Here is a 25,044-nt window from a genome sequence, read left to right as displayed (position 1 = left end):
GAGTCATCTGTGCGCGCAATAAAACGGAATGAGGTTTACAGTCTCGTTATCACAATAACTTGATCATTTTGAGACTAACATGCTCATGTTCGTGTCTAAGATTACGTGTGCGTAATTCCCGCTCACTCTTTTTCGAATTCCTGCTACCAATTGGTCGATTAAGTGCTCACGGATTTATACATGGGTGGAGAGACTACACACGAAATCATTGTCAGCATCGCAGGTACAACTCCTGGCAATTGACGGTCGAGATTGGAAAACTCCGAAGGTTCCTCTCAGCCCACTCCAGGATTCGACCACAATCGACTAGCACGGCCCCCCGTACACGCAATAGAAATCTTGACAATTGGAAGATTTAACGAAGAAAAAAAAATATACGGTAATGGGGTCAGATTCTAGCATCTTATGGGATGATTTTAAACTAATTACACGACGCCAGTCCCAATAAATGCGTTTGGTTTTAAAGAAGCATTGTCACTTTCCCGCAGAATTTAAATGTTATTAATTGTGAATAATATCATACTCAGCAAAATCATAGACTCACCTAAATATTTGAAATCCAATCATTTGTAAATTGAAAGCTAAAACATCGGCCTAATTAGTTAAACTCTTTAATTAATGTTTTCTATGTATATATGTAGATCATTCACACACTGAATGTATTAAAATTCTTGTTTACTTTAGAGAACCAATTCGTTTAATTCGACGCAGTGTAATTAATGTTTTCTATGTATATAGTAGATCCGTTCACACCTTGAAAGAATTAAAATTCTTGTTTACTTTAAACATATCATCCAACCTAGTGTAATATCCTGCAGATGTGGAGAGAAAAGGGAGATAATTAACAGGTATCAACAGGTGAATGTTTTCTATGCCAATGAAAAAATACCAGGTCTAACATCTTTAGAATATATATTTTTTTTTTTACAGATTCGTATGTTTTCAGAGCTTTTATGTACTATGTTAACATGCATTCGAAATTTCGCTACATAAAATCGAACTCCACCGCATTTCATTGTTTTGAAAACATAACTTCCGCAGTGTTTTAATGTTAAACCCCATTTCATTTCATTTCATTTCATTTCAATTCATTACATTGCCTTCTATGTGTTAAGTTTATAGTCGCTGTACAATCTGGTTAAAACACAGATCCTATTTCATTTCGTTTTTATAGTTCAAAATTTCGTTTTACTTGTCTTTACTACACTTGGATCTCGAAGACTTGTTATTTAACTCGTGTTCTGCTTGAAATGAGGGGTCGGCCAATCAAATGGTCTGTCGAATCGAGTGTTTGACCTTTTTTGCCCGGAACTGTGGGTAATCCACTAGTAACATCAATGCTGATTGGTTAATCAAATGTCTGACGTCATAGGTCAAAACGCTATAACTTGTCAGATCTTCATGTAGTGTAGGCCATCGAAAGTATAAAAAGACGAAACGAAATATAGATCTGTATTTTAATCAGATTGAGTCGCTGTAATGAGGCTCTTCATCTTACGAGGTTAAGTAAGCGACCCTACTCCTGGTCACATTATAAACAAGCCCCCCCCCCCCGCCCCTATTGATTAATGACATGTACTGTTCTCAGACCCGAGTTAAAACGAGTGATTTTGCGCCATTAATAAGCTCATTAAATCATCTCCTTGTCAACGAATGTATACATATTATGTATTATTTAAAGAATACTGACGTAGGTATATACACACTATTTACTGTTATACGATCACTTTATTATCATTCTGTTAAAGTCTTCACACGTTATGCAATCACCAAATTATCACGTTATTATGGGGTAATTATACTTTCAATCAGACAATAAGTCTCATGTAACAAAAGCTCGATAATTTATAAATAAAGGTTATATAATTTACGAATAAAGATAGGCAGTGGCTATTGTTACGACAAGTCGTAAAAATAGTCCTCAGCCTATTGTTACGACGATGCTTTCACAGCCCTCCATCGGCGAAGTTAAAAACTGAATAGTCGTAAAAATAGTCCTAACCCTAACCCTAACCCCTCCCATCTTTTAATTGCTGCCTTCAGTTCTGAAAACGTTGAAAATACTGCTCCTTTTTCAAAGCTGGTGTTGGGGAGATTGGCTGCCATTTTGGAATTCGTTCTAAACTTGGCTCAGACTCGACGTAACAATAGCCACTCTGATAAAGATAATGAATAAGGGTTCGTTATTGGGTGAAAAAGGAAAATATTTCATGAATAAGGGTTAGATAGTTATTGAATAAGGATGAGATAGTTCTTGAACAAGTGTTAGATACTTTATGAATACGGGTAATATAGTTCACGAATAAAGGTAAGAGTTAAAGTTCATGAATAAAGGTTAGATATTTCATTAATAAGTGTTTGATAGTTCATGAATAAGTGTTAGATAATTCTTGAATAAGGGTTAGAAAGATCTTGAATAAGTGTTAGATAGTTCATGAATAGGTGTTAGCTATAGTTTTTGAATAATGGTTATATAGTTTATGAATATGTGTTAGAAAATTCATGAATGAGGGTTAGATAATTCTTGAATAAGGGTTAGATAGTTCTTCAATATGAGTATAGTTCATGAATATGGATTAATTTTGTACATATGAAATAAAGTTTGTAAAATAATAAAGGAGATAAGTCACTTTGATGTAGACCAAACTGTTGAAATGAAATGGAATTTAACGTCTCCCTTGCCCGTTCTATACCAACCAGAGTAAAATAAAGGCAGTGGTGCTAAAGCCATATCAAACGCAGGATAGTGGTGAATACTCAGGACTTCCATAATACTGCCATGCGTGTTCCATTATTAGCAAATTTTTTATCTTGAATTGCCCCACAATAGTGAATGTAAAACACACGATTTTAAGGGAGATTATACCGAATATATTTGATTATGAACCGTATTCCTGTAGCTTATTAATTATCAGTTACATCTTTGAATGTTAGAGACAAATTGTTATCCATAATAATCGACACCCTCGGATGACACCGGTGAATATTGACAAAGAGCTATCTATAATACCGGACAATCTGAGTATGAACCTTATCACACCATACTTATTTTTATCAGTTCCATCCTTGATTTGTACAAACAAATAGCTATATAATATAGTCGATACCTTCGAATGATACAAGTAAATAGAGATAAAGTCGTTATCTATTATACCGGACAAACTTGACTATAGACCGTATATCACACCTGCTTATCAATTATCAGCTCCATCTTTGATTTTTTAGTTTAGATACAAAATTGTAACACCAGCAATTCGAGACAAAGATCTGTCTATAATACTGGACAATCTTGACTATGAAACGTATCTTCATTACAATCTTGTTAGTTATCACGTGTTTTTTTTTTAAATTGTGAGAGACAAATTGCTATCCATTATAGTTTGAACATTAGAATGATACATATTATTAGGAACAAAGCGCTATCTTTAATAACGGACATAATTGAGTATCAGCCTAATACAATCTCTAAGCTTATTAATTGTCAGTATATCATAACATGGACATATACTATTATAGTAAAACATGATTTCTGTTATAATTATCAATTAATCATCTGCCATTGTTGCCTGTACACGTTACTATGACAACAAACATATATAGATATAAATATTGATTCATGGAAATTGTAATTATATAAAAGTAATGTCTTACTGTTATTCTATAAGAAACAGGCCGAGTTTTAAGACACGGTCAACAATAATTGTGTAAAGGGTAACTCAACCCGGAATATCGTATTAGCATATATATACATCCTCATAATTATAGGTTTCTTTAATATTGTTCCAAAATAAACAGACATGAAGTATCATAAGGTCATTGAGTCAACTGGCGTGGTGTCGAATCCCCGGTTGTACGTGACAAGGAGTAGGGTGGCCTGTCCAACCTCGTGGGTTTTCTCCGGGTCCTCCGGTTTCCTCAAACTGCTAAAGACCCTACGCGCAAGCGAATTATGGAAATAAAATTGAACCATATGTTAGTCCCGAAATGACTTAGTTTGTGTCGAGTGGACGTTGAACCCCATCTCTCTCTCTCTCTCTCTCTCTCTCTCTCTCTCTCTCTTAATAATTACCAGGCGTGTATCCGTGTAGTGGGGATGTGGAGGATAGCCCCGAAACGCCGATCCAGGAATTTTGGAAACCGTTTCTATACACTGAGAGGAAAGAGTAACGCAAATGACAGATTTTAGCAAATTGAAGTAGAGATGGACTCTTTAGGCAAAGTTTAATTCTAATACTTTTGTTTCATTTTGGTCTAAAGTCATTTCTCCAGTGATGCTCATTGGTCGACTCTAGGAAATTCCCCTAAATCTTTTGAAAGTCTTTGATTATCCAGACATTTGATTGAATATATCGTCCCCTGAGAGGGAAAAGGTCGTAAGTGACATTTTTCACTTTTCGAGAAAATCGAGTTTAAAGGTTTGAAAATGGTCCTGTAAAATTGTTTATTTATTTTTTTTCTAATATTTTGTACAGTATGTTATGATTGGGAATAGCTAGAAATGCAATATAAAGTTTTCAGTTATCAGGTGTGGTAACTCAGAAAAGTCACTTACGACCTTTTTCTACTCTCTACCTATAACCAAAGATACATACTTATTGCTGTTTACGACCTTATGTGATTTTGCCATGGGGTGGAAGTTATATTGGTCTTAAGGGTACGCTTTGGATCTTAAGGTCTGTAATTGAGTTAAGTGGCATGGTTAACAGTATGGTAGCCTGCTCAACCTCGTTGGGTTTTCTCCGACTTTCTATCATTGATACAGACCCCTACGCGCAAGCAAATTATTGAGGTAAATTATGGCCTAGTTTGTGTTCAGTGGATGTTATACCCCTCTCTAAGCCCAGCCCCCTCTTCCCTCTATCCCTCACGCTATCTTGATAGCTTTCTCTGGCTCTCGCGCGCACCCTCCCTGTCAAGCCTTACGGTATCGTACAACTTTCTCTCTATCTCACTCTCTTCACCTCTCTATCTCGCCCACTTGTTATCTCGCTCTAGTCCCCACTCTCCCTTGCTGTGCCCCCCCCCCCCGCTCTCCCTTCTCTATCGCTACTCCCTACCCTTGCTAGCTCCCTCCCTACCACCCTCAGCCTTTAGCTCATTCTCTCTCTCGATCTCTCTCTAACCTTCTCACAGTAGATTGATAGTATCATCACATCGAAGGCTTATCACTATCACTACCCCCCACCCCCTCCTCCCCTCACTCTCGCCCACTAGATTGCTCTCCTCATATCGATAGTTCTCTTTAGACCCCGCCCCATCTCTCCATCTCTAGCTCTCGCCTTCTATCTCGCTATCTTCCTAGGTCTCTATCTCACGCGCTCTAGCTTTCTCTCTAGCTCACGCCCTCTCTCCCTATCTTCTTGCTCTCTTTCTCTAGTTCTTCATCTTATGGATTCTCTCTCTTTCTTTCTATCTCTCTATAATAGTCTAAGCTTACTCTCTAGCTCTCGCCCTTCTCTCTAGCTTGTTCTCCCTCGAGGACAAGCTCTCCCTCACCTCTTTCTTTTGCGAGCTAACTCCCTAACTCCCCCCTTAGCTTGTTCTCTGTAGCCCCACCCCCGCCCTTCTCTCTCTCCCCCTCTCTCTCTCTCTTCTCGAGGGACAAGTCTCATCCCTTGGCAGCCAACTCTCTAGCGCTTTTTGACCTCCCCACTCGCCCTCTAGCTATCTCTCTCCCTCTAGCTCCCTCCCCCCCCCTTACCAATAACTCTCTTAAGTCCCTCCCTCACTAGCCCATTCTGTAGCTCTCACTTTCCGTGTCGCTATCTTTCTAGGTCTCTCTCTATCTTACGCTCTCTAGCTCTCACCATCTCTCTCTTTCTCTAGCTCTTTCCATCTTGTTTCTTATCTTTCTCAGGGTGTGTGTGTGGGGGGTGGGGGTGGATGACCGAACGGTTAGCATGTGCGCGCTGTATCATAAGGTCTGTCACTGAAACAACTGGCGTAATTTCGATTCCCCGGTTGAACGTGACAAGGAGTATGATCGCCTGTCCAACCTCGTGGGTTTTCCCCGGGTCCTCCGGTTTCCCCACTGATAAAAGACCCTACGCGCAAGCGAATTATTGAAGTAAAATTGAACCAAGTGGACGTTAATCCCCATCTCTCTCTCTCTCTCTCTACTCTTAAGCTCGCTCTCTAGCTCTTGTCCTCTCACCATAGCCCTCGTCCTCTCTAGTTCGCTCTCTCTAGCCTTCGCTCCCGCTAGCTCTCTGTCCCTAGCCCGCCTCTCTAGCTACCCCCCCCCCCATCTCCCTCTCTATAGCCCTGTCTCTCTAAGTTACAATGTGGATCTCTCTTTCTCGCTCTCAGCCCCCACCCCCTCTCTCTCTCTCTACTCCACTCTTAAGCTCGCTCTCTAGCTCTTGTCCTCTCTCTATCTAGCCCTCGTCCTCTCTAGTTCGCTCTCTCTAGCCCTCACTCCCGCTAGTTCTCTGTCCCTAGCCCACCTCTTTAACTACCCCCCCCCCTCTCTAGCTCTCTATATCCCTATCTTTAAGTTACAATGTGGATCTCTCTCACTCTCTTTCTCGCTCTCAGACCCCCCCACCCATCGCTCCTTCTCTCTCTCTCTCTCTCTCTCTCAAGGGGCGTCTCATTGCATCACAACCCTCTCTCTATCCCTCTCTAGTTCCCATTCGCTCTAGTGTGTACGCATACCGTACTACAGTCCATTGAAACGGCGAACGTGGGGTATTAAAAGCGTCTCTTACATGCAGTATCGCAAAAAGGCCCCCCTACAGCCCCGTTCTTTGTGTAGTCTACTGTGAAAAAAAACCACAACACAATTTATATCGAAAAAAACAATCACTGTTTTGTACACATATAGTACGACGTTTCGACAAGTATCCCCTTATTGTTATCAAGCACAAAACGACAACGATAAGAGGATACTTGTCGAAACGTCGTGCTATGTGTGTACAGACCAGAGATTATTTTTTCCATATAAATTGTATTGTGTTTTTTAATGTGCCCAATCCCTAAATGTCACTCAAGGATTAAAGTCTACTGCGGGTTGATCAATTTTAAACACTACTATCGCAAAATGAAATGTACACAGGCTTTTGTGGGAAAGCCAGAAAGAAGTTTGCCAGAAAGAAGTTGCTACTGCACATATTTAAATGTCACTTACGACCTTGTTACACTGCCATCAGTGTACTTACTACCTTTCTCCGGTGACATCTTGGTAAAGTTTTCCACTTACTACCTAATATTAATTACCCATATTGTAGTTTGTATCATTGCAATTGTCACCATTGTTTGTTATAACCTGGAGGGGTCAATTTATAAAGTTTTGGTGCAAAAATATCAAATTTGCCTGTTTTGTCACTTGCGACCTTTTACCTCTCAGGGGACGATATTATTAAGCTCAACGATACCATTATACTAACGGAACAGGACCAGAACACACGTTTCTTAAACATGTCTTTAAATGATCAACTGAATACATGGAACGAAATAGTTGGAAATCTAAGAAGATAGGCGACAACGGATTTCATAACGTGGCATAGCGCATAGCTACAATCACCAAGTCATGTTAGTCGCAATCTGACCAACGAATTGGGTTGACCAGACGTTTAAAGCCATTATATAATAGTCAAGCATAACCGCAGAAATAAAGATATTAATATGCTAGAACCAAAACAACCCTGATGTCTTATATATAATATGTCGAAAAGAAGTTTCATAGACAAACCAAAATGTCAGATTGATCCAAATACAATAACACGGGACCACTCGAATATTTTACAGCAGGCGGGAGTAAATTTGATATTTGCGTTAAGTGAGTAAATAGAAACTAATAACATATTACAAAGTAAGACATGTTTGAGATGCTATATTAGGAAAACGAATTAGAGACGAAAGTTTTTACCATGATTTACACATCGTCTGCTCTCCAGGGCAAGGCGGGAAAACATATCAATTATGGAAATGAGTATATAGTTTAAAGCAGCATGACCTCCTTGATTTGTTGTTTTATTTGCGGGACATGGGTATAAGTAAAATTTTATGACCTGGGATTATGCCAATTAGAACACCTGGTACCACGTCTCATTTAAGGAATTTACATGGCTAACAAACGTTTATAATACTGCTGTATTGGGATATACGATCAACGATAGTAGACATAAACGAAAATTAAATTAATAAACAAAACGAAAACAACCCTAAATACCCAACACCAACAGACTTCCGCTTAATATATCCAAATAAAGTCAACTGGCTAAACTGGCTAATACTTGAAATCAACTGAACCGCCGTCTGTAACCTGAATTTTTTTTCAGGCATTTCAGGTTCTCCCCCCCCCCCTCCCAACATTCGTCGAGCAGTACGCCTATGATACGCCATAAAGTGTGTTATGAGAGAAATTTTGCCCGAACAGCTGTGATACCGCCTTCTCTTTTATCGACTCCCAACTGGCCTCCAATGTGTACACGGGACCTCAGTTTTTCGATCCATACGAACGACTATAACCCTTGCAACTACCTCTGCCCTGCACCACTGCAAGGGGGGGGGGGGGGCACGCCGGAAACTCCCAATGAACTTTTTCTGTCAACACAGGGATCGACCACGGGACCTCCAGTTTAGCGAGCCAATGTCTCACTCACTAACCCACTGTGGCTCTGGTATTTATTACACAAAGGCTAGATACCACATCTGTCCACCACTCATATTGCTTACATTGAACTACTTGATGGACAAATATTGATATTCCGATGATTGTAATGTCGAATAGCATTCCTCCAGCGTCCTATATATCGATAAGGTGTGGTAATTACTGTAATTGCGGCTTTACGACTTAAAACAGATCCCTAATCATCTTACAGTTTATGTTGTCTAATTCCAAGTTCAACAATTATTCGATACTTGAATCGAGAATAACCACTGCTTGTCATTTATCTGATATAATAGACGGATTCTCTGGCAGTTCACGCAAACTGTGCCTTGATGGATAAAATACAGATTTCAGTCGACGGAAGCTCTGCCAGCTGGAGAAACGTCTCCGCCTCTGAACTGCACAGATGCAACGAATCGACATTTAAATATACTAAGCAGCAAAAGAAACGCCAGGATGGTATGTTACTCTGAATAGACGCATTGCATAAAACTTGCCAAATGTTTTTATTGTATATTTTTGACCACATCTCCAACTTTGCCTGGGCAATAAGGCTCCTTCCCAAACACGGAATTGAACCCAGGTCAATGTTCGGACCATCTACAGGCTTCAGCAACGATTTCGTACCACCAACACCACGGATGATCGCCCCGAACTGGTAGACCAAGGGTTACCACAAGGCGACAAGACCGCCATGTTGTGCGACAGCACGTGAAGAATCCCTTCACACAGGCATCTGAGACAGCACGTCAGACAGTGAAAACACACGAAAGACCCATCAGTACCGATACAGTGCGCCGACGTCTCACCAGAGACCTTACCGTGGACCGATCTTCACCTCTCGCCATCGACGTGAACGTCTACAGTTTGCGCAACAACACCAGAACTGGCGACACAGGCATTGGAGAACTGTTCAGCTCACAGACGAGAGTCGGTATTGCGTATCAACTGCAGATGACAGGACCAGAATATGGCGACGTGGCCAGCGTTATTCTGACCAATGTGTCATTGAACGAGATTCATGTGGAGGTCCAAGCATAATGGTATGGAGTGGAATCGGCCTGAACCAGGGTGTGGGTCCTGTGGAGTTCAAATATTCTGGTCCAGGGAGAAGAGGCGACATCACAGCAATGCGCTACATCGATCAAGCTCTCAGACCCCACGTCATACCACATTTCGCACGTCATTGAAATAACGTTTTCCAGCATGACAACGCCCGTGCCAAACACCACCAGAGTTACTGGGGACTTTCAACAGCTGAACGGTGTCAACGTTATGCACTGACCAGCCCTTAGTCTTTGGGATTAAATTCAGAGGAGACTTAATAACGTCGTACAGAGACCAAACACAGCCGATGGATTGCGCCAGGCTTTTCCGAGAGTGTGGTTCCAGGTGCCAATGGAGTTCATCAAACGTTATTGACACACGCGGTGGACACACCAGATACTGATGTATAGACTATGTACAGACTCTAAACCTCCTCGTAATGTCTTGGAATTGTGATGAATTAATCACTAATGTGTCAACATACCGTTCACAAAAATTGCTTTGATCCATTTAGTAAGTCGTTTTCTAGAATGATTTGATTAAAGTGCCTCTCTGATTTAGAAATCGTACTAACGTTTTGCTGTTTAGTATATAAAGGCTGTGTACCAGATTTACCTAAAGTTTTGGTAGGCTCAGACATAGGGCCTAAAGGGCTTCCGGCCAAGGTGTATAATATTTTTGACGCTGGTATATAAGCCTTTTTTACACGCCCTGTAATCTTGTCTGCGATATCACCTCGGTGGAAGCGGACGTTAAATAGAGGTATTTCACCCCCCCCCCCCCTTGTATTCATCCTGGGCTTTTGTGAGGATGGGGATTGTAAAGGGACCTCATTTGTGGACAAGCGTAGGGACCTTCTTTTCATCTAAATCCGAGACTATCTAAATTACCCACTTACATGATATACTGTACTTTAGTTTCTTGTATTTTACCTGGAAATGTCACCGACTCCAAAAATATCACATTCGGAGTAATTTAGGAAAATTGAAAGCGAATCTGACCTTTTGTATGAATCAAGCGTTAATTCGTTTTCTGGTTCTAAGACAGAGAACATTTGAAGTATTCTATAAATGTCTTTAGTCATGGCATAAAGAGTGTTCAAGTTCTAAGTCCAGGAATGAGAAAGACATTGAAAAGATGAATTCATTATGTGTGTGTAAATCACGCTGGGGAGTTTACCAGTGCTGACCTTTCAGTCCAAGGGTTCGTTTCGACATTTACATCTTTAAAAAAAGATGGATAGGATATCGATTTTCATGCCATAAGAAGCCGAGTTTAATTCAATTTAAAGCAGAGAAATAAGACATTTGCATGTGATTTAACTTGCAGTTGAATAGATTCGGTGGTTGTGTGGTTAGGGAACAGGGCAGCTCACAGCGGAATAGTTCTGAACATGTGCAGAAAAGAAATGATATATGGATCCTATAGTATAAACCATACACAAGACTTCACATACCATACTCATAAATCGAACACATTACATTCATTTTGATTAAAATAAACCATATATTCCGTATTTTACTCAGTTTTACTTGACACTTGACAAGGTTTATTACTGTGTCTTGTTGTACTGCTTATGTACTTAAAACAACCAATGAAATCGCTCCAATCACCTCAACACTGGTCTATTTATGAACTAATTAAAGTCCCGTGAATAACGCGACAGCCACCGTTCTGAATATTTAGATCTTAGGAGTGTAAATAATCAGAATCACAAATATGGATCAGAATAGAGAAGACTGGAACGGAAAACCTAGGTTTACTGCACATGTCCGAGCAGCATTTCCTGCATGGCGTATGCACGTCTTCATTGGACCGATTGTCGCAGAAACGTAGGAATTTAAACACCATTTTATTTTAACCGAACTTGTTGCTCAAGTTGTTTTTATGCCCATCAGATTAACCAGTTCGATAAACCTGGCCTCTTCGTAATTGTTTACCAAACACGGACCTTGGTTAAATGCTTGAAACGAAGGAAACTTCAAACTAAATGAAGATATGTGGGCTATATGTCACAACAGATCATGTCAAACCAAAAGATTCTCATTACTGATCTGTCAGACTCAAATAATCAGTTATAATATAAAGCATTGAATTTCAAAACTTATTGAGTTTTATCGACTGTCGCAAACTAACTTGCTTGGAAATTTTGGATTGTCTGAGTTGTGTGTCATGTGTTGTTTATTCTGTGTTTTGATTTGTAACGTCTCGTGGTCGATCCCTGCGAGAAGACACGGTGGCTAAGTAAGTAAGATGCTGGCTCGCTAGCCTGGAGGTCGCTGCTTCTATCCCGGTGTTGGCCGAGAAAGTTCATCGGGATTTTCCGATGTGGTTTCCCCTTGTCAGTGGTGCAGGACGGGGGCCTGACAAGGTTGCTGTCTAGTTGTTCGGTTGAGACGAAAAACGAGGTCCCGTGTACACTTTGGCGTGCACGTAAAAGATCCATTGGTAGTTGGAATTCGTTATAAGAGTAGGCCGTATCGCTGCTGTCCGGGCAAAGTTTCACTCATAGCACACTGTATGGCCGCGTATGCCCGTCTTCATTAGCCCAGTCGGAGCAGAAGAGTGGGACGTTAAACCCCATTTCATTTTCATTTTTTAATTTGTTTACAAAGGCAATGAAAGTATGATGTTAAACACTATTTTCATTTACACCGGACACATGTCTAAAGCGTTGGTACATTTGAATGTGGAAACGGGTGAAAGCATACTGAACAATAGTAATATTGTTTATGTATATTTTTTTTTGTTTAAAATTATTTCAATACTAGCAGGATACCAAAATTTGCCCGGGACCCAAAATCGTTCCTGGCCTAAATTCATCCAGGGCCCAAATTCGTCCGAACCCAATTCGCCCTGGGCGCAAATTCACCCGGGGCTCAATTTTCCAGGGAGGGTATCACGTGGCTAAGTGGGTAAGACGCTAGCTCGCTAGCCTGGAGGTCGGGTGTTCGACCCCTGCATTGGCCGAGAAAGTTCATCCAGATTTTCCGGCGTGGTTCTCCCTTGTCAGTGATGCAGGACGGAGGGGCTGACAAGGAAAGCTGTCTAGTCGTTCGGATGGGAAAAAACCGAGGTCCTGTGTACACATTGGCGTGCACGTAAAAAATCCCTTGGCAGTTGGAATTCGATATAAGAGTAGGCCGTAGTGCCGCTGTCCGGGCAAAATTTCCCTCATAGCACACTGTATGGCGTATGCCCGTCTTCATTAGCCCACGTTAGGAGCAGAACAGTAGGACGTTAAACTCCTTTTCATTTCATTTCATTTCATTTCAATTCTCCAGGGGCCCAAACAAAATGCACCCAAGGTCCAGATTCGTCTGGGGCCGAAATTTGATGGCCTAAAACATTCACGGGATCATGTTGGTTAATTTGTTACCACATTATGTGGGAGGGGAACGCGGCGAGGGGAACGCCCTCTCATCCCAATACATATATACATACAGAAATCTTTGATTTATTCAAACAAATTTCGTCTTGTGGTAAAAAAAAACTCTACAGACTAAATATATTTATCAAAAGTTGAAAAACGTGTACTATTATCAGTTGAAAATTATGTTAAGTCGAAATTCGAATATCTTGTGAAACTCCTGAGGTGAAAAATAACCCACACAAACACCCCAAACCTGACCATAAATTTAAACCCGTCTATCAACAAATGGGATGGAAAATAACTCGTAAACATTGAAACCCAATAACTGGCATCGACATCCGGAAATTTTCTGGATCTCGTTGAAAGTGGTTTTGTTTTGTCTCTCCGCATGTCTGTGGAAAACTATTTTTATTCACCGAGTTAATGTGGACAGTGTAAAGACACATTGTTCTCCATATGTGTACAATTTTGACAGAGAGAGAGAGAGGGAGAGAGGGGGGTGGGGGTAACGCGTCCACTCGACGTCGAAAAACTATCTCATTTCGAGACTAACGTATGGTTCAATTCTATTTCCAGGGTCTATAGCAGTGGGAGGAAGCCGGAGGACCCGGACAAAATCCACGAGGTTGGACAGGCGACCCTACTCTTGTCACTTACAAGCTATGTAGGAAAGTCTCAACATAACCTATAATGCTGGCCAGGCGTTAAACCCCATCAAATTCCATTATCAATTTTGTCATCTTGAGAGTAATTCTAACATTAATCTTATTTTTGTTGCTCCGAGAAACCTATTTGAAAGACGGATCAGGGCGAAATAGCGTCTTCTCTCCATCTCACCCCTCTCCTCTCTGACAGCCTCAAGGTCCCGACATATTTTGACATGGCCAATTTTGAGAAGAAATGTAGTAATGGATTTTATGTAAACACATTTACTCAAACTTTAATTTACTTATCTTGAAATCTCCGAAAGAAACTTGACCTTTACACGTTGAATAAGAAAGTCCTTAATTAAATTGTAGACCATTAAGGCGATTTTAAGTTGATCTAAAAGGGGTGTCTACTGTACGGAAATATCAAAGTGGTGACTATATATGTATACGTACTTTAGGGATATTTCCACTTATAATTGAATGTAACTAATTGATCGGCTAAAAGCGTATGAAATACTGTATTAAGGCCTTATTTACAAGATATTAGCAATGGCTGAGTCTTCAATATTACCAGTGAGTGTAGACGTAGCCTACCAGTAATGTTATTGTGACGAAGTAATTTAGGTCCATACAATTTCCTCTATCACGCTGTCATGTTTAGCATCCATATTTTCGTGCTACAGTATTTTACCAAGCGCAAATCTGTCTATATCCAATTATAGATGGATGAGTGTAGTTTAATTGAAATTCAAAAATACTTTGTGTTCTTAGTTATTTTTGTGTTGTTTATATTTAGACAACAGTTAAGTCTTATAAATTTTTAAAAACTTGTTTTCAGCTGGCTTGATGTCCATCTGGTCCATGAGGAACAGTTAAACCTCCAATGACCGCCCCATTACATTCGCCTATATTAGTATGTAATGCGTAAACAAGAATTCCTATAGTGATAGGAATATAATTATCATCTAATGTGTGAGCAAGGGTTCAGTTAATGATAGGAATACAATCAATATGTAATGTGTGAGCAAGGGTTCAATTAGTGATAGGAATACAATCAATATGTAATGTGTGAGTAAGGGTTCAATTAGTGATAGGAATACAATCAATATGTAATGCGTGAGCAAGGGTTCGGCTAATGATAGGAATTCAATCGATATGTAATGCGTGAGCAAGGGTTCAATTAGTGATAGGAATACAATCGATATGTAATGCGCGAGCAAGGGTTCAGCTAATGATAGGAATACAATCGATATGTAATGCGTGAGCAAGGGTTCAATTAGTGATAGGAATGTAATCATTATGTAATGCATGAACACGGGTTCGAGTTGTGATAGTATATGTGTAGGATAAAGCACGAGACTGAGGTTATGCTGGGGAAAGAAAGACTTCAGAAAAAAACCCGGGAAAAACCGAGGCCGGTAGGCCGAGGTTTTTCTTCGAGGTTTTTTTCTGAAGTCTTTCTTCCCCAGCATAACCGAAGTCGAGGACTTTATCTTGCTTATAAACCGTCTATGTTTAGATGTGCGTAAAATGAGAATATCCCAGAATTCCCGTAATTCGTATGGAAAAAACCCTACCCTGGAAGAATTACCTGTTACAGGTTTAAAGAAAAACTTTTAGAATAATAACCCCAAATTCCTCTCTATATATTCAGACAGCAAGTTATTCCGGGCATAGAATATCCCCAAAGATCAAAGGAATTTACCGTTATAGGTTTATAAACCAAGATAATCATTATGAAATGTGTGAACAAGGGTTCAAGTAGTGCTAGTAAGATAACCATTATGAACAAGGATTAGAGTTTAAGTAGTTATAGTATAATATGGATAGACGGCTTATAAAATTGCTTCAATTTTTGTATCAAGTCCCTTGAGAGACTGGTTATAGGGGTCTATAATAGGTTATTATTGAGAAATATGGCTTGATGATGACATGTAATCTAGTTTCTGATTGGTTGTCTATCACATTATGTTTCTATAATGGAAGGTCAAATTCTCAAGATTCTGTAACACATTACTAATAATGACAGAGTTTTCAAAACGCTAGGGGTTTAATTTTCCTCCCTAGCCATACATACTTCGAGTAAATATACAAAAAAAAAATGTGAGTTCTTGAAATCTGCAAAACTTTTTCGTGTCCTCTCTTTGAAGGAATAAAGTCCCATTGCTTCAGGTCGATATAAAGTGAGGTTTTGGGTAGAACTGGTGTGGTTGTCGTGGTTTATTAGTGATGGGATTAGTCTTGACATATTAGCCGATGTAGGTTCTTTTTCTAAGTTTAGTTTTTCTCTGGCCTTAAACTGTCGATATTTGAACAGAAAATAGTTATATCTCAACCTTAACCCTGCCTTAATATTGGCCCTGTCGATGGATCTACAATTTTAAATTTAAAGAGATAGCCACTTCACAATGCAAACAAACACTTTTAAGGTAATTAAAATAGACAATTTTAGTTTTTACTAAAACCATAGTGATCTAGTCATCTTGCGGAAGCAATTGAATTTTTCTATGGATATTGATGTGTGTCGTGTATGTGGTAGGGTAAGGCTTACTTATTAAGAATACCAATTATTAACTAATATACTGCGTACTTGTTCCTTTAAAGGAACCAAGTCTTTAACTCAGTATAATCCACAGTCTTCGACATTGCAAACACGACTTATTGTTTAATTTAAATCAACATTAATGTTGTTATCTCACCGTGAGAAGTTGGGCTTCTGATATCCAGTATTTCAGACAAAATTAAAAATTTAAAATTGGCACACGCATCCCATGTAAAAGAATATACCGGTGTAGACTGGAATAACCAGACACCAAAGACTACCATTCAATTCGGACTCTTTGCGTATTTCACTGAACATAACTGATTAGAAATTACAGTAAAAACAGAAACGATTAAATGTAAATCAGTTTACATACATCCATATTACTTTATTATATGCGTTACAACCCGTTTGTGTCCATTTCTTTTTGTCAAAGAATAGCGATTTAGCTCCTTTAAGGCTCATTTAGCTTCTCTGATGCTAGAATTATAATGTACCGAACCAAACGGGGCACCGAGTCAAACCGCGACGACATTTTAATCTTCCGCTGGCCTGCACAATATGTAGATCTGCCTACATCTACTGCGTGATCAATTCTCTGTTCTCTTTGAAGTTTACTTGTATCCACTTTGATATTGAAATCATTCTTGCCCAAGTCAAGGCATTTATTATTCGCTGAACAAAAGGTCAGGTAAGATCAACTGATCACATTTCGTCGTTCGGCAGTCCAGACACAATTTGCTCCATAACACACTGAATATAGCAGTTAGACCTGTAATTTGTAAATGTTAAATAAACCTAATTTCAATTAAACTGTCATCTTAATAGTGCACGAGGCAGAGTATGATTGTCTTGATTATCTGGAACATCTAATACCACATCTCAATTATTTTGGGAGTTTGCCATTTTTGTTGACTTTTTTTGTATTTTTAAAAAAAAAAATTTCAAATCACATATTATTTTCGCCCGGATTTCCTCCAGTTTCATCCTTGAGTAATGACCAGATTAGAGGCTCGTAAACGTGACGCTACAACTTCCGATTACATGGATCACAGACCGTTAGCTGTCAATCATTTGGATTTTAAATGTCGGATAGTGATTTCAAGTATCGAGTAATCTATCGATATTGATTTTATTGGAAGATAATTTCCTCTGTAGACTAATCAAACGCTTAAAATTATTTCTAGTTAGGAACTGGGGAAGTCTTTGAATCCGGATTTGTTTCTCAATTTAGCCTCTTCTTATTTTAGTTTAGGTGAAATGAGAAATTTATGCCCAGACTTTTCAATATGTTTTTAATATAAGAGACTGAACGAATTTTTTTATGTGGGGTTTAAATGAAACGAAACGGAGTTTAACGTAGTCCTACTGTTTGTACCAACCGGGGGAATCACGTGGCTAGCCTGGAGGTCGGGTGTTCGATCCCTGCATTGGCCGAGAAAATTCATTCAGATTTTCCGGCGTGGTTTCCCCTTGTCAGTGATGCAGGACGGAGGGTCTGACAAGGACAGCTGTCTAGTCGTTCGGATGGGATGAAAAACCGAGGTCCCGTGTACATATTGGCGTTCAAGTAAAAGATCCCCTGGCAGTTGGAATTCGATATAAGAGTAGGCCGAAGTGCCGCTGCCCGGGCAAAATTTCCATCATAGCACACTGTATGGCGTATGCCCGTCTTCATTAGCCCAGCTTATGACGAAACAGTAGGACGTTAAACCCCATTTCATTTCATTTGTACCAACCGGGAGAAAAGAAAGACATAGTTACGCCATGCAGTTTACTATGAGGGAAATTTTGCCCGAACAGCGGCTTTACCGTTTACTGTCTTCGAGCACGGGACCCCCAGTATGTCAATAATAGACATGACGATCACAAAAATCGATATTATTCACTAATTCAACATACATTATGCAAGAGCTAAATCAACCTATTGCAGGTCTTTCTTTTGGCCTGAAATGTTATATCAACTATTAATTAGACATTTGTTGACATGACAGGACCATAATCAACTCTCGATGCCACCTGATGCTTCCGATTTTTATTCGATTTGAATCCGGTCTACCATTCAACAGCCATTGATGATTAAACGCAAAAATGGTTCTGTCTTTTAAGCCGGTCCACAAAAGAATACTTAAAAATAGAGAAAATTATGATGTATTATTTCTTAAATCTACAAGACTTTGGACCAGACGAGAACAGGGTGACCGAGAATCTTTGGTTGAACACGAATCGATGAACTTGATGAATGGTTTTGAGAGAAATGCCACAGCATGTATCCACCTTTTCAATTGGCAGATGACTAAAAAAGGCAACCAATGGAGCTGTATGTTATAATATTAGTCTATTGGCGGTGTGATGTTGTGTATTAAGCGGTAATGGCTTCTTAAAGAGACGTATTTTCTGTGTTGAAACTATTTCTCAATTTATTTAAAGTTTGATTGATTTTTTGGAAATGGGTAATTTTTCTTTTCTTAAAATTTTGAAGTTTACGTAAGTTTAAAAAGGTCAGTTTTGTCATCAGTTTTAAGTATACAGGTTTTTAAGGAGCCATTTTGTCAGTAGTGTTAAGTTTACTCGTTTTTTATCAATCATTTTGTCAGTAGTTTAAATTTGTATAAAAAAAGCTGACATTATGTTAACAATTTGTAGTCAACAATTTGTTTTGTCTTCTGCAATGCTTATTATTGTCCATTAACAATTAGACAACTTCCGGTCGAAGGCAGAATTATTAGGGGACCTGAAAATTATGAGATCGATATCATGTCTAGTTCCATGTAATATTTTTATTCTGACAGTTTGAATAATAAAGAAACCATTGAAATTAATATAGGCCGTCAATAACATTTGATGATGTTTACATTACCAAAGTCGACGTATCTTTAAACCAAAAGAAATTTTACCACGTATCACCTTATGATAGGTGATGAATGTATTTCTCGTGATAATGGCGTTCGAATTGAGAATATTCATGATCCTAATTTAGTCGAGGTGATTATGTTATGTAGATTGTGTCCTGGAATCCAGTTATTTTTTTCGTCTACGTACGACTGGGTTGATTCCCACGAGGCAAGTCAATAAGGCTTCACAAAAACTAGATCATTTTTGTATAACCGCTCATTCATCTGTATAGAAACAGACAGACGACTTTCTTTTGTCACGTACAAGCATGTGACCTAAACCACAACATTTATATCAATAGCAGGCCTTATTACCCCAAATCCGCAGGCCCATGGTCACTATAATATAGTGAATGTAATAGTGGGTGAAAAACATCACCATCAGTTAATGGTAAGGCACTGGCTCACTAACCAGGGGCCAGTTTCACGAAATCTTAACTAAAGATAACATCCAAATTTTCGTAGATACTTTAATTTTGATTGGGTAAGCACTAAAATCAACCTAATATTATCCAATCAAATTACTAAAATTTGGATTTTATCTTGGTTAAAATTCGTGAAACAGGCCCCAGGAGATCTTGGGGGTTTCATCCCGGTGTTGGCCGAGAAACTTCCTCGGGATTTGACATCGTGGTTTCCATTTGTCAGACGGGGGAGGATCGGGAATAGACAGTGCGGATGGGACAAAAACCAAGGTCCCGTGTCAATCTGGTTAAAACACAGATCCTATTTCGTTTTTATAGTTCAAAATTTCGTTTTACTTGTCTTTACTACACTTGGATCTGGAAGAGTTGTTATTTAACTCGTGTTCTGAATGGTGTCGGGGATAAGCCAATGAAACGGTCTGTTACGGCGAGCTTTAGGCGTGTTTTCACGGAACTGTGGGTAATCCACTAGTAACATCAATGCTGATTGGTTAATCAAATGTCTGACGTCATAGGGTCATAAGTCAGTCTTTTGACCCCTGACGTGACCTATCGCTACAACTTGTCAGATCTCCATGTAGTGTAGGCCATCGAAAGTAAAAAAAAACGAAACGAAATATAGATCTGTATTTTAATCAGATTGGGTCCCGCGTACACATTGGAATGCATGCTAAAGAACGCTTGGCAGTTGGAATTCGGAATAAGAGTAGGTCGTAGCGCCGCTGACGGCTCCCTGGGCATAGTATCCATCATAACACACTGTACGTTGCAGAAGAGTCAAGGGGTGGGGGTAGGAGTCGTGGGGTTACCCCCCCCCCCCATCAGATTCGGTGAACCGTCCATTTTCCGGGAAATGTATTTACGTTTTTTGAGCAGAAACATCAGAGAATGAGACCATAATATAACATAGAAACATAACTGTATATTTGTAACATGAAATCGCCTGGGCTTTACGTTCTAGATACTTTAAAGACGTAAGTGGAGCCTTATGGAAAATTCGTTTTAGTTAATGATTGATTCATTCTGAAAATCGTCGGAAAAATAGCCACAACATCCCCAACTGAGATTGGCCCCCTACACCTATGGGAAGAGTCATATAACTATTGTTTATTAGTTATGCAGAAAAGGAAAAATTAAAGTAGTTAGCGGCAAATCAAACTTTATTACTTTTGATTTGAAAACCACCCATTAGGTCTTAAAAAAAAACAACTCCAGTAATGATGGTGCCATATTTCACAGTGACTTGACATCCATGTCTAGATTTTATCTCAGCAGGGATTATCAAGACATGTTGATTGATGAAATTTTAATATTTGCTTTTCCTCGTTCAGATGTCAACACGTGTCTAGAATAACAAGTAGACAGAAATAAAAGCTGTAACATTAAAACTCGCTAATGGAATGACATATTTACTTTTATTACGTAGCCCATTACTAAACAAATTCTATAAATAGCGGCGGATATCGTGCTCGATGCAGATTTTAGTAACATCTGAGACCACTTCTCGCCAAAGAATATCATCTATATTACGAGGAAAATACAATTGCTGCTCAAAACAGTTTGTTGAGGTGTCTTTTCTATGTCAAATATAAGATCCCAGACCACTTCTCGTCAAAGAATATCATCTATATTAAGACGAAAATACAATTGCTGCTCAAAACAGTGTGTTGAGGAGTTTTTTCTTTGTCAAATGTAACATGTTCAGTTTAGGAGTTACCAATCTGGATTCACCCGAGTAAATTTAGTTTGTGGGGCCTGTTTCACGAAATTTTAACTAAAGATAAAATGCAAATTTTAGTAGATACTGCAATTTTGATTGGCCAAGCACTAAAATCAATCTAATATTATCCAATCAAATTACTAAAATTTGGATTTTATCTTAGTTACAATTTGATGAAACAGGCCCCTGAATTGTCTCCTGTAGGGTCTTTACGTCTGTGTTCGTAAAGATCGCCAAATTAATAGTTTCGAGTAGACTGTAGCAGTGGAAATCTTCGATAATAACTAAAGACTGGAACTATCCTTGAGACTATTTATTACCGGGAAACATTTAACATCATACATGTATACGGAGAACAGCACGTCCGACAAGCAGAGTAACTGTCCTGGAAACAGGATGAAACCTAGAATGCTATATAAATGTACAAATCGGTATTTATAATAAAATGGTATCTAAGGAATTAACAATATACCCCAACTATACTAATAACAATTAAAGAGGAAAGATTAAAATATAAAAGACATTGCAATAAAATAAAACAATAAGGTAGTAATTAAACTAATTAATGTGTCTGTCAATAGATTAGTAGCTTAACGTCTAATTAAAATGAGGGATTAACATAAATATAAGAATAATAGAAACGTTTAATTGAATGAATGAAAAATGAACGAAGGAATTATTGAAAGAATAAAATAGAAACAGTTCATAAATTTATCACCATTATATAGACTTTCGATTTTGAATTACCCAACTAGTGAAACACTCCCACGCATAGGTTGAAAACAGACAAAAGTAATTTTCTTCATTTCCTAAAAAAAATTTCAAATAATAAGATGGCGTCACATAACTAAATTCAATTACAATTTAAACGCAAAGATCGCATTTATCTTAAACAGTTTTCTCGTGGTAGTATTCTCGATCTTAATATACATTAATTTCGAGTGAAAGAACTACATGAATTATTCGGTTCTAGTGTCTATAAGCATCATCTCAGGGATAAACTTGCACCCAACACTGGTGTATCGATACATCGGTTTTTTGTTGAAGTAGTGTGCCCACGGTCTACTACTTAAACATACATTATGCAAAAGCTAAATCTGCCTATTTCAGGTCTTTCTTTAGGTCTGAAATCTTATCTAAATTATTAATTAGACATTAATTATCCTATCCAGGCCATAATCAACTCTAGATGGAAGCGCTAGCCTGCGATCTTTAGTGGATTGTAAGCCGATTTACTACATAACTTTCCTTCTCGATTAAACGATTAAATGGACAATCGGGACTATGCTGTTTATCGTACTGACTTTAGTAATGATGACCGAGGCTTATGGGAATTTCAGTCGCTTAGTTCTCGGTTCATAGTGGATCAATTTGAATAAAATTTTCACCAAATTGCCTTTACATTATCTAGTTTTTAACTATTATAGTGAGAACTGCCAACTCGTTACAGAATCTCCCATAATGTATCTTTAATTTAATCACTTCCTTCGGGAGCGTGTATCATACTTTTGGTTAAATAAACACGGTGACGTATTTTGGTTAGATCTATTTCATAAGGACAACTTTAAGTTTGGTCAAAGATCACAAGATATAAACAGGGTTAACGCTAATACCAACCCTAACCCTAACCCTGGACCTAACCCTAGCCCTAAAGCTTACCCTAACCTACAATCTTGCCAAAATCACGTGCCCTAAAATTATTTACATCTCAGCGACCATGACGCAATCTTGAGTTGGCCTTAAGAATTAGATCTAGCCTACTTCGTATCGGTTATCACTTATACTCGTTTTATATGATACTATTCATCTTTTAATTTGTTACGAGATACTATTCTCCTTTTAATTTGTTACGAGATAATCAATTGGTTGTTAAAACGGCATTATGACATAATGACACCCAGTATAATATAAACCGTGACACTGCATAGGAAAGCATTATGGCAAGCACTTGTTAAATGTCTGTCTGGATTAAATTTGATTAAAACACAGATCCTATTTCGTTTCGTTTTTTTATAGTTCAGAATTTCGTTTTATTTGTCTTCACTACACTAGGGTCTCGAAGAGTTGTTATATAACCCGCGTTCTGGTTGATGAAAGGGCTTAGCCAATGAAACGGTCTGTTACGACGAGTTCTTGGCGTGTATCCGACTAGAAACATCAACGCTGGTTGGTTAATCAAATGTCTGACGTCATAAGATCAAACGCCTCTCATATGACCCCTGATGTGACCTCCCACTACAACCGGTTAGATCTTCATGTAGTGTAGGCCATCGAAAATATATATAAAAAAAACCGAAACGAAATATAGATCTGTATTTAATCAGATTGGTCTGGAATAAATTAGGGATTTCTATTCAATTTACTTTGTCATAAAAATCTCATGCTTCTTTTAGTTATATTACTCATATCAAGCATCCAAAACTCTACTTGTATTATCGACAAACTTTGATATATTTAATATCCAACCCCCACAAAGAATTTTAGATTTTATTTATTACACATGCGAATCTAATAAGCAGGAAAGAAGAAAACAAGCGTGGAATCAGAGTTGTTAAACACAATCAGGTTGAGGCAAATTATTGTTATTTTATACTTAGCCATCTTCCCGGAGTGGGGGTAAATAGCCCTACATTTAATTCTGAAAGGTGCATTCCCTTGACCAATGCGGACACTTGCAGTTCAGGCACGTACACCCACGAGACAAGCCTATTGAATTACCAAGTATCTTATGTATATTATTTTGACTTGTTAAGTGCAATAGTTACATTATTTGAAATTTATTATCAATAACCTCATGTAATTATGCTTTTTTACGAACCAGTGGATTGTTTGATGGTCACGTGATTTAATACCGATTATCAAAGGAAACGGGCCTGTGATTAGTCGAAAATATAGAATCGATCAATCTAGTAAGCCCAAGACTGACAACAAAGAAAACAAAAATAATTTGGATCTTTTATATTGTTTGTCCTACTTCAGATAGACCGACTAGGCGATTAGGCGGATATGCCACTATCCGGGAAAAAATTCCCTTGCGTTACACATTACCATAGATAGGAGCTTAGTCTGAAAATGAGTTTGTCGAAGAGATGTCAAATTCCATTCCATTATCTCATCTGAGCAACCATCCATTTGTATTTTAACATCATCCGCAAGTCTCTTAACCGACATTTGGATCCGATCGTTACATTGTACTTAATGACTTGTTTTTCAGTTTCAGATGGGGACCTGACTATACGCCGGCCAGTAACCAGTAAAATCATTCTACCAACTTGTGAGTGTACAGATGTCCATAAAAAATCTATATTAGGCGTATTACTCGCCATCGCGATTGCTATGGCTTGGTCAGCTTTCACACATATTACCCAGAATGCCTACGTAGATGAGTTCCGGGCGCCGTTTTTCTTAACCTACTTGTGTACAATATGGCTGATACCTTTTTATCCAGTATATTTTATCATCAATCATATAAAGGGCGGTCAAAATCCAAGATTGGTTTTCAGGTAAATTTGAATTTAAGGCTATATTATTAGTAGGGGAGCTAGCTGAACCTTATTCCTTAATTTGCGGACGAAATTTGCACTATGGCTAAAAGAGGCACCATCATGGCCGATGATAAGAATGGGAATTCTTAAGTTGCACATCCACTGGGTTTAGAGACCGTACGCCCCCCGAAATCACGGAAAAAGTAGAGAGAGAGAAATGTTGTCATTTCGGGACTAACATGTGGTTCAATTTTATTTCAATGATTCGCTTGCAAGGAGGGTGTCTTTAGCAGT

General features: G+C 38.7%; 1 protein-coding gene across 1 annotated transcript in view; it reads left to right on the top strand.

Annotated features, from left to right (window-relative positions):
* LOC126808721 (solute carrier family 35 member F4) overlaps nucleotides 1–25,044 on the top strand; it is a 67,144-nt gene that overhangs the window by 31,905 nt on the left and 10,195 nt on the right. The window contains exon 3 of the mRNA XM_050533650.2: nucleotides 24,480–24,768. Within this exon, the coding sequence (XP_050389607.2) occupies nucleotides 24,480–24,768 (289 nt within the window). The remainder of the gene's footprint in view (nucleotides 1–24,479; nucleotides 24,769–25,044) is intronic.

Source organism: Patella vulgata, chromosome 1 (genome assembly GCF_932274485.2).
Source record: "Patella vulgata chromosome 1, xgPatVulg1.2, whole genome shotgun sequence".
In the NCBI taxonomy this organism is placed as follows: domain Eukaryota; kingdom Metazoa; phylum Mollusca; class Gastropoda; family Patellidae; genus Patella; species Patella vulgata.
Note: the sequence above shows the minus strand (reverse complement) of the source record. Positions and strands in the feature narration are given on the sequence as shown.